Source organism: Euphorbia lathyris, chromosome 3 (genome assembly GCF_963576675.1).
Source record: "Euphorbia lathyris chromosome 3, ddEupLath1.1, whole genome shotgun sequence".
NCBI classification, from domain to species: domain Eukaryota; kingdom Viridiplantae; phylum Streptophyta; class Magnoliopsida; order Malpighiales; family Euphorbiaceae; genus Euphorbia; species Euphorbia lathyris.
Genome location: NC_088912.1, coordinates 100,411,642 through 100,425,624, shown reverse-complemented (window position 1 = coordinate 100,425,624; position 13,983 = coordinate 100,411,642). Strand labels below are relative to the sequence as shown.

The window sequence follows — 13,983 nt, the reverse complement described above, 5'->3', positions numbered from 1 at the left end:
AATAGATCAAACAAAAATAAATTTAAATGATTTTATTGATACAAATAAAATTTATGTGACATTTTGAAAACATTGTCCAAACTTTTATGACTGTCGGTGCTAATTATCTGGATCAAATTGCTATTTAGTGTCAATATTAGAGTAAAATTGTCCCATTTTAAACGATATGAGTAAAATTGCTCCGGATTATAAATGTTAGGTTTTTTTACACCTTATACATAAATATCATAATTAAGTATAAAATTACAACTAAATCATATCATTAAACTTAATTCTTAATATGTCATTAGTCTCTATATATTATGATTTTACACCATAATTTAAAAATTCTATACTCTAATTCATAAACCATAAACTCTAAAAAAATATATTCTAGACTTCTAATTTATAAATTCTAATTTTTAAAATACATTAAAAGTAGTGATTTTACTAGTTTGATATAATCCAAATTTATGATTTGACATAGTTGTAAATAGTTTTTAAAAGAGGAATTTCTGTGTAATTTTTCCTATTTTTAATCATTTCCCACATTCAATCGGTTTAGGCCCACTTATTAAGGCTTTCGGCCCATGGATAAGTCAAGATCCGGTATCGGACGTACATCATATCGGAATAGATCGGGCGCGTTGAGTCTCCAGTCGGTTTATAGTCTATTTGGTATACCATTGTCGAATCATGGAACTGGAATAGCGATTAGGAATTTAAGATTATACACCAACACCACCGCCGAAGAAAAGCGGGTGGTGGCTTATGGAGGAGTGGAATCGGAATTTCAAGCGGAGAAGAAAGGCTGCAGCTTCATCTTATTCTTGCCTAATTAACAATCTCGATGATGGTTGTCTTATGCACATCTTCAGTTTCTTAGCTCCAATTCCAGGTCCTTTTTCCTCTTTTTGCTTGTATATGTTTAATTGTGTGCATATGAACCCTAATTGAAAGGAATTAGGGGAAAATGTTATCCCAATTCCATTGTTTGATTGCAGTATCCGGCTTTAGGGCAGTAATCAAGCCGAGTAGAGCTTTGACCTGCTCATGCTCGGCTAATTATTCGTTAGAAAATTGACGAACTCGAACTTTAGGCCGAGCTCAAATCCTATTCATGAGCTGTTTGCTTTGCTCCTCATGAATTTTGTTTTGTTCATTTGAAATTTCTTTAACACAAAATTACATTGTTTTGAAACCTATAAAGCTGAAGCTTGTAGTTTTACATTTCTCCTTTTATAAACTGGATTGAGCTTTGTCGAGCCGAACACAGAGAGTGGCTTGGCTCATTTACAGCCATGGCTTTACACTTGGAAGCTAGAATATTTGACTTATGTTGGCTGTGTAGCTGTTTTAAGCCCTAATTTATCTGATAATGTAATTCTTAATTAGCAGTGATATTGGTAAGTGTGGTTGCGAAGTGACAGGGAGAAAAGGTTGAGCCATTGTGTTGTATTGATCCATGAGCTTCAGGATTCAGCTGGTAAAAGAGAGGAATTGGGGGAGCAAGCATAGTTATTAAAAGCGCGTCTTTGGCGGATGGTGCACCAGGCGCAGGCCTTAGCGCCATGACACCCCCATGGCGTGGCACGCTCCTGGTGCGCCATTTTGCGACAAAGGGCAGTTGCCAAAGGCGCACTAAGGTGCGACTTTGATGACATAGGGGCTGTTAGGGGCAGTTTTATGGTTTTTTTTTTTTTTTTTGACAGTTACATATCTGGAACACTTGTTGTGAAGGGTCCCAAATGAGAAAAAAACACAAATATTAGAAAGGAAGAGAGAGATTATACGTTTGAATTAATTAGAAGAGGAAGAGACGATTAGAAGAGGAGAGGAAGAGATAGTTAGAAGAGGAAGCGATAGAGTCTTATTAGTTGTTCGAGAAGAAAACTGATTTTGCTAATAAGGATGAAAAGGATCAGTTTCATGATCAAGAGTTTGATGATGCTTTAGATGAGTGTGATAGTGATGATGAGGAGTGATGAATTTGGAGAGTTTTGATCAGGAGTAGAACTTAGGATTTAGTATTCAATTTTAGCTTTCTAACATGGGGTTTATTTTGCATTTTAAAATTTCTTTATGCTTAAGAATATTGTCATGATTTAGTGTTCATTGCATTTTTAAGTTAGTTTTATAATTTTTGTTTTTGTATGTGTGCCTTGTCTCACTATGGCGCGCGCCATCATCGTGCACCATGCGCCAAGGCTCTAGGACCCTAGCGTCCTAGTGCGCCATTAATAACTATGGGAGCAAGAATATTCTTAAAGAAGGTTACTGAACTTCATTTTTCTTTCCATAAAATCCCTGAACTTCACAAGTAAAGTTATGCCAGATAATTTGTGTATAAAAAGTCATTTGAATGTCGATGCGATACAAAAGACGGCTGCTTATATGTCAACGAAGCACCATGCCATACAAGGATGCGATTTTTTTTTTTTGTCTCAACGTGACTATCAAGTTTCTGCCATGTCAGACATAAAAGTTAGACATGTCAATCATGGCACTTAGTTTGTTTATAGTCAACTTTGTTTTGTACTACGCCAATTCCGGTGAGTTTTTGTATTCAAATTGGCTGGAATGACTTTATTTTATGAATTAAAAAAAAATTGAAGTTCAACAAGCCTATGTGAAACATATCCCAAACTTCAATAACCATCTGTGCATTTTATGGATGGCTAAATTCTAAAGGGTGTGTTTGAGAGCGACTGCGATTTAAAATCTCTAACTTATGTGATCTTACCTTTTACTCAGTTTGGAAAAGGTAAAATTGAGCTTACTGTTTTCTCATGAGTTTGGAAAAGGTTGCACTTGTTGCTCTATTCTATTTTTCGCCTGCATATTAAGGACTTGATGTTTTTCTTTCATTTGCATATGATTAATTCTCATTTATCAGTGTAATTTGATGATCTTTTAGTATAGGATCGATAAGAATGATCCGTCTAATGACATGTAGTTGTTATGGTAGATCTTGTGCCTAAATGTAAGAGATAAATGTGTGCAGTTTGTATCACGAATTGCTATGGAGTTTGCAGATCGGTATAACACTGCGCTTGTTTGTCAAAGATGGCATTTTTTGGCATGTCATCCTCGCTTGTGGCTCCGGGTAGATCGGACTATCAAAGATTTATCGGAACCTGGAGTTTTCCCCAGCATTGAGATGGCTGTCTCTGCGGCTAGGTATTTATACAGACCGCTTGCTGTTCAATTTAATTTTTGAGGTAGAAACCTTTGGACATTTGATCCTGAATCTGCTTTGTTTAGACCTGGTGATACCATTCTTATTGCAGCGGGTGGAGATCATCTTGCCTCCAATATTCAGATAAATAAACCACTTTGCCTGGTACGTGCTGAATATATATACATGTGTTGTTGTTGTTGTGTGCTCCTCATATTTGTGATGTTGATGCATTCCATCTTAGCTATTGGTGTTTAGGGGTGAAAATTCGGGTTAATGTGTCATAACTGTGTTATATATACACACACACACACATATATCATGTGGTTATATACATATGAATGCAGTAGAAGTGATAATTATGTCAGCTAGTCGGGTTAGTCCAGTTATTTCTGTAAAGGGATAAGGTGCAAAAAATATCCCTAGCCTTGACAGAGAAGAGCAATTTTACCCCTTACGTCTAAAATGATGCAACTTTACCCCCTAGCATTGGCAAGTTGGGTCAATTTGAGGAATAATGCATTGAGCTTTCTTCTCAATCATCTGCACTGTACATACGCTTCATTTTAGCACTTGTCAGTAATAGACCATAAACATATGTATACCTGTAGGAAAAAATATACTGTAAATTACAAAAAAGCATAATTCTTTTTTTTTTAGTACCAACTCATATGCAACTGGTGCATAATAAAAAAAGGGCGGTCCGGTCGCACTACGCGTCCCCGCTGAGCGAGGGTCCGGGGAGGGGTCCCACCACAAGGGTGTACTGGGGGCAAGCCTTCCCCTGCCAATTTATTTTGGCAAGAGGCCGCTCCTAAGACTCGAACCCATGACCTCTTGGTCACACGACAACAACGTTTACCGTTGCGCCAAGGCTCGTCCTCAACTGGTGCATAATACCGAACGAAATATCTGTGTTTTATAATGAGGTCTGAAATTGACCAACTTGTCAACTTCAGTTCTCAAATTACTCCATTTTAGATGTTAGGTTATTGAGCAGTTTATATTTGGGTTAATTACACCGTGGTCTTCCAACTACTAGAAATGAAATAGTATTTCCATAACTATCTAATCCTTAATGAAAAACGTTTGCTGTTTGACTTCTGTTGTCTTTTGTTTCTCAAGTCACTACTTTTTTGGGCAAATTATTATAAGCACCCGGTTCTCCATGTCAAATAGAGGACCTCCATACATATTTTGACACGTGTAACATGGACCTATAAATATTATAAAAGACCCCATTATTTTAAATAGTACGTGGGGTCACCATACATGTGTCCAAATGTGAATTGAGGGTCCTCCGAGTGACATGGAAGACTGGGTTCTTAATATAAGAACTAACTTTTTTGACATGTGGATTATGATGCAAGAAAAAGATATAAATTTTTTTTTTTTTAACTTTCCAAGTGGTTAAAAATGGTTGACATGGCACCCACGTGGCATCCCTGAAAAAATGGGTTAGCTGATTTTCAGTTAAAAGGGCAACCACCGAAGTGAGGGGTTTTTCATTACAAAATAAAGAGTTAATGGCAATTCCATTTCTGATAGTTGGAGCCTTGGATTGTAACTATTTGCAGCAGAGTTGCATAGAGAGCCTAAGACAGTTTCCTTAGTTAGGCTAGACTCAGTTTAATCTTACCTGCCCGATTCAAAATTCATCCTTTTGTTTTTATTTTCGCTAATTTCTTTAGCAAGTACAAACTATTTTCATGTCGGCTATTTTGATTTTCTGTTACTTTTGCTTGACATTCCTAGAAAATTTAAATTCCAATGCTTCTACAGTGGTCTATAAAATGTGCTTCATTGATATTTTAAGTAGAATGCAAGTAAAACATTTGATTGTACTCGGATGATATTTTCATCTTCGGTAACATGCCAGGAACAATAATAATTGTTCCCTGTAGTTCTAAGTTTCTACTCGGGCATCCTCGATCTAAACTTAATTTTATCAGATTGGTGGAGGTGAGGTTCCAGATGAAACAATGCTTTTCTGCTCTCGAGGTTCAGACAGGTATGTCTATTCATTTTACGATTTCTACCGCTATTTTCTGGCTTAATTTATGCCTTCTGCACGATTTTAAAACAAGCTGAATTTCAATGTTATTAATCATCAATATCTGTTTTTATCATGAAAATTTCCATTTTCATGCTTAAAATATATTTCGGGTCATTGCTCACTTACATGCTAGTAAATATTGGTATGTCTGACTTCTTCATCTTATAGTTCGAATGAACTCTTAGACGTCGCCATTTTCTACTTATTATCAATCTCGTCCGTCTATGCAGTAATTGATCATAAATTAATGTTCAATTTGTTATATTTGTATGAGCGCGGGTGAAATAGATCATAAATTAACGACCTGATGACTAAGTTGGCTTATTGGGATTTCTAGCGGCCAACTCTGATGCCTAAGATTAATGATAGCGAAAGTTTTAAGTGCAGAACTTTCAGAAAATTACGTTATCTTTCATACACGAATTATAGTCCTTATTCGATGTGAATTAGGATTGTTATGTCAATACGAGGGATGCTAGTGCCTTACCCTTTCTAGTCCGGTGGTTAAAATTCTACCAGAGCTTATTTTCGTGACTTAAAATTACGTACTATTGACCTAGACCTGAATAATTTTCAACAACTCCATTCTCTTGTTATCGGTTTTTAAAATTGATATGTGCTCTTAAATTGGTCTGAGCAGTGCCTTGGAGTTCCTATCGACTTGCAAATTGGCGAACCTAACGGTGAAAGCTGAGCTCGGTTGCTGCTTGCTTCATAGAAGTGGAAGGTTAACCATAGATGGCTGCATACTTCAATGCGAGACAGACCCTCTAGACTACTTATCATGCCCAATTGTGAGCACAGCCGGTGCAGGCGATATTCTCTCCTCAGTTAAGACTCCTCGAGGTGACAGCGTTTCTGTTTCGCAAACTCGAATTGAAGGAGGTGCCAAGGCTGTTCTCACCAATGGCGACTTAGCTTTGCAGCGAGTTCGTGTTATCTATTCTCGAGATTCTGTGTATTTCTGGTTTGATGTAGAACATACATGACGATCATTTTAACTGTAGCATATTTATTCTATAGTTTTGTTGTTGCAATTAAATTACGTTTACGGTCTTTGTACTATAGCGCTATTAACAACTTGACTTTTAAATTTCATTTTTTGACATAAGAAAATTCGTGAATTTCTATATTGTTATGCCGTGGAAATCCATGTTAACGAAATAAATTAGTTGTAAATTGAATAAAAACTGTTAACAAAAAGAATGATTTCTACTGATTAGGTTGACTTGAGTGGTTAAAGGTTTCAAGTTGCTTAAACTAGATTTCGAGTTCGAATAACGATCTTACACTCAGTGGAGTAAAGAAAATTAAATTAAGCATTACATAACCAAAACGGAGTTGATACAAACATGAGAAGTTTGCTCTTCAATTGGCTATGAGTTGTTTTATTAGTTGTTCGGAGCAAAACAACAAATAACAACTCTGAAAGAGTGAAACAAACACTTTTTAATATTTTTATTGGAATAAAAGTCAAATTTAAATGTAACATTTCAAGTGAAGTACAGTTTTAGTCCTAATATATGACATTGTGGAAATTTAATTCCAATGTTTCCAAACAAGATCAACTTTAGTCATGCACTATTGAAAATGTGAAAAGATTGGTTCGGATATTATTTAACTGTCACATCAGACATTCCAAACAAGTTTATTGATAAATTGAAGCAGTATCGCACATTTTTTTTATTGGTTTTTTGTAACTATATTAATAACACATTAAATATTTTAGGCAGTTTGATAAAAAAAATTGTGATTAACTTATATGTAATAGATTTCATTTTTAACATTTTAACATAATGTTTTTTATTTGTTTAGTAATACACTAAATATATTAGACATAATTGATATTTGGAAGGTCTGTAGTGACAGTTAAATATAAGTCGAACCAGTTTTTTCTAATTTTCTATACTGCATAGCTAAAATTGATCTTACTTAGAAACTAAGGTTAAATTTGCAATGTTCCATACGCTAAGATTAAATCTGCACTTCCCTTAAGATGTTAGGATTAAATTTAGTCTTTATCTCTATATTTATTATATAAAATCCTTACAATAACAACATTAAATCACTATATGCAATGGTGGTAATTTCACCATAATATATTCACTAATAGAAACGCATTACAATTACAACATTACATCACTACAAGAAAAAAACATATATACTAATACTATAGAATAAAACATAAATTTTTCTTACTTTAATAAAACCTGCGAACAAAATTCCACCAAATCTTTTCTCCTAAACGATAAATAGAACGAAAATAAAAGTGTCTCCATCTCTTGACGAAAACAAGAGAACCTACCACACTCCAGAATCCAAATACAAACCCAAAAGCCATGCTTGCATAAAACCATATATCTATTTCATCTTCATTCTCATCTTTTTCTTCAAAATCAGGCTCATTGTTATCCACAGTGCAATTCTTAATGAGAGGAAGCCCGCAAAGTTGATTGCCCATAAAACTGGAAGAATCAAAACTTTGCAATTGAGTCCCTAAAGGAATTCTACCTGTCAAATCGTTGTAAGAAAGATCCAATGTACCAAGAAATGTCAAGGTAGACATGCTCTCTGAGGAATTTCACCAGAAAGCTTATTGAGAGAGAAGTCAATAGCTTCCAACCCTTTCATGTCACCTATGTTATTGGGGATTCTTCAGTTAAAGCATTTTGTGACAAATTCAATGATAACAATTCTATAAGGGTCGTTATTTCTGTAGGAATTTCTCCTGATAAATTGTTATTGGAAATGTCTATGCTTCTTACAAATCGAAGGTTGGAGCTATACTCCATCACTTTCCTCTTCATCACCAATAAACTGCTTGCCTTAAATACGGTTGTGCTGGTAATAGTATAAAATGAGCCAGTAGGATCATTCCTAATAGCCATTTCAGTAAAGTTACTAAAGCATCTTGGTATTGGGCCACAAAAGCTATTATGAGCAAGGTCTAAAAGATGCGCAATGAAACCAAATGACACAAGTCCTTAGGTAAGTATCCATCAAACTTATTTGAACGTAAACTTAGAATGTTCAAACGATCAAATACATCTCCGAACCATGTTGGAACATTCCCAACCAAATTGTTTTCACTAAGATCAAGTATGACCAAAAGCGTACAATTTTGAATTGACAATGGTATTTCATGGGAGAGATTATTATTCCGAAGGTCGAGCAATCCAAGAACACGTAGAGTTCCAATGGAGTTGGGAATGTTGCCAATAAACTTGTTGTTGTTCATTTTTAATGCCCTCAAATCTTTCCAACTACTCCAACAATTTGGAATCTCACCATGCAAAAGGTTTCTTTCGAGATTAAGAAATTGCATTTGCTTTTCCTCATTCATCTTGTTGCATAAAAAGTTAAAGATAGATCCCGAAAATAAATTATTGGAGAGATCTAAAACAGTGACATTTGAAGAAAAATAAGGTAGTGCTCCATTGAAATTATTAGAACTCAAATCAATCACTGGCAAGAATCCAATAGCAAAAGGGATATTTGGAATGGAACCATGCATTTGGTTATGAGAAAAGTTCAAATATTTATATTGGAATGAATCCCAGAACCAAATAGGAATTGGAGTTGAAATCCCAGAGTTGGATAAATCCAAATATGTTAAATGTTTTAATAGATGAAGCCACTTCGGGAATTGAGATCCAATATGCCAAGGCCGTAAATCTAGAATTTGAAGTTGAAGAGGAGGAATCCAATTGGAGCTAATTTTTGATTCAATATTATTTCCAGATGCAGCAAAATAAGATAGCCTAGTGAGATTTTCAAAGTGGAGATGAGAAACTTCACCCTCAAATTTATTATTAGATATGTCTACTTGTTCTAACTTAATAAGATTTCCTAAAGATACGGGTAGACTTCCATTTAATTTGTTATTGCTAAGATCTAAAAATTCCAAAGAATTCAATTCTCCCAAAGACAAAGGGATCGGACCTGAGATTGAATTATATGATATACCCAAGTTAATAAGATTTTTGAAGTAGCTGAGATCATCTGTCAAATGGCCAGATAATTCACAATCAAACAAAAGTACAGATTGTAAGACATCTAAAACACATCCTGACGATAAAATTTCCAAGATATCATTCATTTTTTGGGTCAATTTGATATATGATAGATATAGTGACCTTAAATTGCAGAAATTTTGAAATGAGATTGGAATTCCTTTTTCAAATTCAAGGTCAATATTCTCTGACAAGTCAAGGCTAATGAGAGAAGTCAAGTTTCCAATGTCACTTGAAATTCGACCTTGCAACTGATTGCCTTGGAGGTTAAGGATTTGAAGATGGGGTAATTCATATAACCAGTTGGGTATGGAAGAATTGAAACCATTCCCATACAAATTAAGTTCTTGAAGGAAAGAAGAAGTCATATTCTGAAGGCCATTTGGAATTGGACCTCCAAAATAATTGTCTGACAAATCAAGAACGAAAAGAGAAGACGTGTTGAGATTGGAAAGACGTGTAGGATTGAAAACATGTATAGTCTACAACTTGACAAGTGTAATTCAAGCAAAGAAGGGAATGAATTCATCATCTTTAACCAATCAAATGATCGACTCAGGTCCACACCACTCATATCCAGGAATTTCAAAGAAGAAAGACGAAAAATCCAATCTAAACTCTTTGTATAAATAGACATATATCTAAGATTTAGATAGTGTAAATTAGAGAGATTTCCAAGATGGGGAGGAATCATTCCTCCAAATCCAGCTTTAGAGAGGTTAAGATATCTTAAACTCTGCAAGGAACCAATAAATTTGGGAATAGAAACACCTCCAAAATCATTATTGCTAAGATCTAAGTAACTCAAATGTTTCAACTGAAACAAACAAGAACCCACCTTTCCACCAAATGCTGACTTCTCTCGGTATATGTCATACATTATATCATAATAGACTGGTGGAAGATAGCGATCAGGAACAAAATACTGAGGAATTCTGAGATGAAGGCCAAAGTATTCTTCTTGAGAAAGAGTTCTGAGATGAAGCTCAAGGACATGTGAAGTAATGTTGTGGCAGATAACTCCTGTCCATCTGCAGCAGTCTGATCCGTTAGCAACCCAATCAGCCAGGCGATTAGAAGGATCAGAGAGACCATTTTTAAACTCCGAAAGAGTATCTCTCTCACTCTCAATGCATGCTTCAAAGATATGAATTAAGAGGAAAATGGAGAAAAATAAGAGAATGGAAGAAGGGATGCTTGACATTATTGATAACTTTATCACTTGTAGATTTTGAAGAGCAAATACAATTTTCGGTTGATATTTTATAAGTGAAAAAATTAGGTACATTCATTTCATGATTTTTAGTCAAATAATTAGGTATTATTATTATTATTATCATTATTATTACAAAATGATGTAGTTGTTGTTATATGACAAATACAATGTAATGAGAAATGTCAAGGTACACTTTAGGAATTTCACTAGAAATTTGATGGCCTAAAATATTAATATTTTGAATTTTACTTGTTTAATTTTGTCATAGCATACATTTGTTCCCTAAGTTAAAGTTTTAAAGTCAATTAGAATTTTAAACTATCAAAATCATCAATTAAATCACTGAATTTAGCAAAAATCATCAATTGAGTCTTTACTAAAATTCATTAATCGAGTCTTTATCGAAAATCATTCGGTTGAACAGTTTCAAACTCTTTTCTTCAAACTCATTTTGAACCAACACAAAGATCATTACCGTCAATATCAAATAATTATTGTTTCTAATTTTTTGATAGGATGAATACTCAATTAATGATTTTTACATAATCCATAGACTTAATTGATAATTTTGATAGTTTTAGTTTAGGGATAAAATGTTGTGATTTTAATTTTCAAAGTCGGATCAATTAAAAATAATTAAAGAAAAAATGAAAGAAAGACGAAAAGAGAGGAAAGAAGCAAAAAAGAGAGGAGAAATGTTTTTCTATTAAAATTTTGCTTTTTTTTACATGTAGATTTTTTTCTTTCAAAGAACGTAGATTCCAATATAAGAAATGGTAAAATTTTATTTTATAATATATTCAAGTAAAATCAACTTTAATCATATTTAACAAATTTTTCTCATTCTTTCTCGTTAGAAGGTTTGTACGAATTCATAACATTCCACTTTTAAATTCAGGTATATCAATTGAGATATGTTGGTTTAGTACATAACAAAGTTTGAACGGACTGGTTGGATTGTAATTTGGCTACCACATCAAATCTTCTAAATATCAATTATATCTAAAGTGTTTACTACATTACTAACTCAGTTAAAAATAACAATGTTAAAATGATAACAACTAAGTCGATGTACTACACATTACTTACAAAAGAAATTGCCAACATGTAACTAAAACGTTTACTATGTTGCAACAACAAAAATCGTGCAAAAATATGTAAAAATTGTTTCAGCTTATCGATGAAGTTATTTAAAAAATATGATATAACAGTCAAATAAAAAGGTTAAATAAATATCAAATGGTTCTGTTGATAAGGGTAAAATTGATCTTGTAGAAGAATATTAGGAATAAATTCTACCGATCTTTAACTATTTTTTCAACTTCAAACATAACTTTTTCCTTCATGTGGATGATTTGAAGCTTTAAGCTTTTCTACTTTTTTACGGGATAAAGTGAAAAAATACTACTAATATTGATATTTATAATGTTTAAAACGATGCAACTTTAATGTAGATATCCAAAAGTATTAGATTATAATTAGAGATGTTTTATATGTAAGAGCACTCTTGTAATTACTTGTAAATAATATAAGATCATTTGGTAATTATCCCTCTCATGTAATAGTATAAATAGATGTAAATACTTATTTTTCTGATGGAGGTGAAATGCAACCGCGAGAAAGTTGAGGTAATAAAGCGTAGTCTTTCTTATTCTGGTCTCTTTTTCATTGATCCTATTAACCAAGGTGGGTGGGTGGGGGGGGGTTGGCTTTACTTTGGAAAATTAATGGTTCAGTCAGTTTGCTACGTGCTTCTAGAAATTTTATTGATGTCAAAGTCTCTTTACTGGGTTTGCCGGAGTATCGATTAACCGGGTTTTATGGTTTTCCTGAGCGCTCTAGAAGGTCAGCTTCTTCGGAGATGATCCAGGATCTGTGTAGTAATCATTCTTTGCCTTGGGTAATTATTGGAGACTTTAATGACATGGTTTTACAGAGTGAGAAGAGTGGTGGTCGCAAACATCCACCTAATTTAATTAATGGTTTTTCTGATGTGATTGAGCAATGTAATCTGTTCAAGGTCCCTATGATTGGGCATGCGTTTACTTGGAAAAAGAGCAGAGGTTGGCATAATTTTGTTGAAGAGAAGTTAGATCGGGGATTAGCGTCGCCCAGTTGGTTTCAATTGTTTCCTTCGGCCAAAGTTATTAATGAGGGAGCTTCAGCCTCTGACCATTCAGCTCTTGTGCTATGTCCGACCTCTAGTGAAGGGGTGTTTGTTCGCCGGTTCCGATTCGAAACTGCATGGAATCAAGAATCTGATTGCCGTGATCGGATTGTAAGCTCCTGAAATGTGAATGGCTCAGCTGACATTTTGGTTCGGCTGGAGCAGTGCGGGCAGGCGCTGTATCAGTGGGGAACCGAGCTGCGCAGTCGGTTTTCTTCCAAACTTGTAGATTGTCGAGCTGAGATTAAAAGGCTGCAGAATCGCGTCAACGGGGCAGATCAGGCGTTACTCATAGAAGCTCGGGAAAAGCTGGAAAAGATCCTATACCAACAGGAATTGTATTGGAAGCAAAGAGTAAAAAAATTGTGGCTGGCTGGCGATGATATGAACTTAAAAAATTTTCATGCAGCTGCTAATAATAGGAGGAAAAAGAATAACTTTGAGAGGCTTCGTGATGCAGATGGAGAATGGCGCAGCTGGGGTGCAGGTTTGGATCCAGTTATTCTCTCTTACTTTTCCCAGCTTTTTACCTCGAATGGTTGTGTTTTGGGTCCTATTATTGAAAATGTGGAGCCGAAGTTGTCTGTGGAAAATTGTAATATGCTATGTGGTGTTTTTAATACTGTGGAAATTAAAGAAGCCTTGTTTTCAATGGACCCTGAAAAAAGCCCTGGTCCTGATGGTTTTAACCCCAGTTTTTATCAGAAATTTTGGGATGTAGTAGGAGGTCATGTTACTGAAGCTTGTTTGTTATGGTTAAATTCTGGAGTGTTGCCTGATGTGATTCATGAAACTAATATTGTATTAATCCCTAAGAAATAAAAACTTGAGATGGTTTCTGACTTGAGACCGATAGCTCTTTGTAATGTGATATACAAAATTGTTTCTAAAGTCTTAGCTAATCGGTTAAAGAAAGTCCTTCATGTTCTTATATCTCCATCCTAGAGTGCCTTTATCCCAGGCAGACTAATCACTGATAATGTTATGATGGCATTTGAGGTGAATCATTATCTCCATGAAAGGACTAGAAGGGTTTCAAGTGGTATGGCTGCTCTTAAGCTTGATATGTCTAAAGCATATGACATGGTGGAATGGAGATTTCTTCAGGAGATGTTATTGAATCTTGGTTTTCCATCAAGCTTTGTTAACCTTTTAATGCAGTGCGTTACAAAGGTTAAATATAGGGTTGTCCATGGGAAGCATGTAGTGAGCCCTATTGTTCCACAGAGGGGACTCCGTCAAGGGGATCCGCTGTCACCATACATTTTTATTATCTGTGCGAAGGGTCTCTCTCTTTACTTATCTCGGCTGGAGTCAGAGGGTCAGATCCAAGGTTATGTTATTACGAACCAAGCACCAGCAATCTCTCATCTG

At 34.8% G+C, this 13,983-nt stretch overlaps 1 protein-coding gene and 1 pseudogene across 2 annotated transcripts; one reads left to right on the top strand and one right to left on the bottom strand.

Moving 5' to 3' along the window:
* Positions 1–626: 626 nt before the first annotated feature.
* On the top strand, positions 627–6,343 carry LOC136224009 (F-box protein SKIP5). Of its 2 annotated transcripts, none has more exons than XM_066012211.1 (5): positions 627–877; positions 3,015–3,159; positions 3,244–3,322; positions 5,110–5,168; positions 5,854–6,343. In XM_066012211.1, the coding sequence occupies exons 1-5, from the start codon at positions 751–753 to the stop codon at positions 6,200–6,202; spliced, it is 759 nt and encodes a 252-aa protein (XP_065868283.1). In that variant the 5' UTR covers positions 627–750; the 3' UTR covers positions 6,203–6,343. The 2 variants fall into 2 exon arrangements, with proteins under 2 accessions (XP_065868283.1, XP_065868284.1); XM_066012212.1 differs by having other exon boundaries at positions 737–877; positions 2,984–3,159.
* An 869-nt stretch (positions 6,344–7,212) lies between these two features.
* On the bottom strand, positions 7,213–10,471 carry LOC136224905 (receptor-like protein EIX1; annotated as a pseudogene).
* Between the last annotated feature and the right edge of the window lie 3,512 nt (positions 10,472–13,983).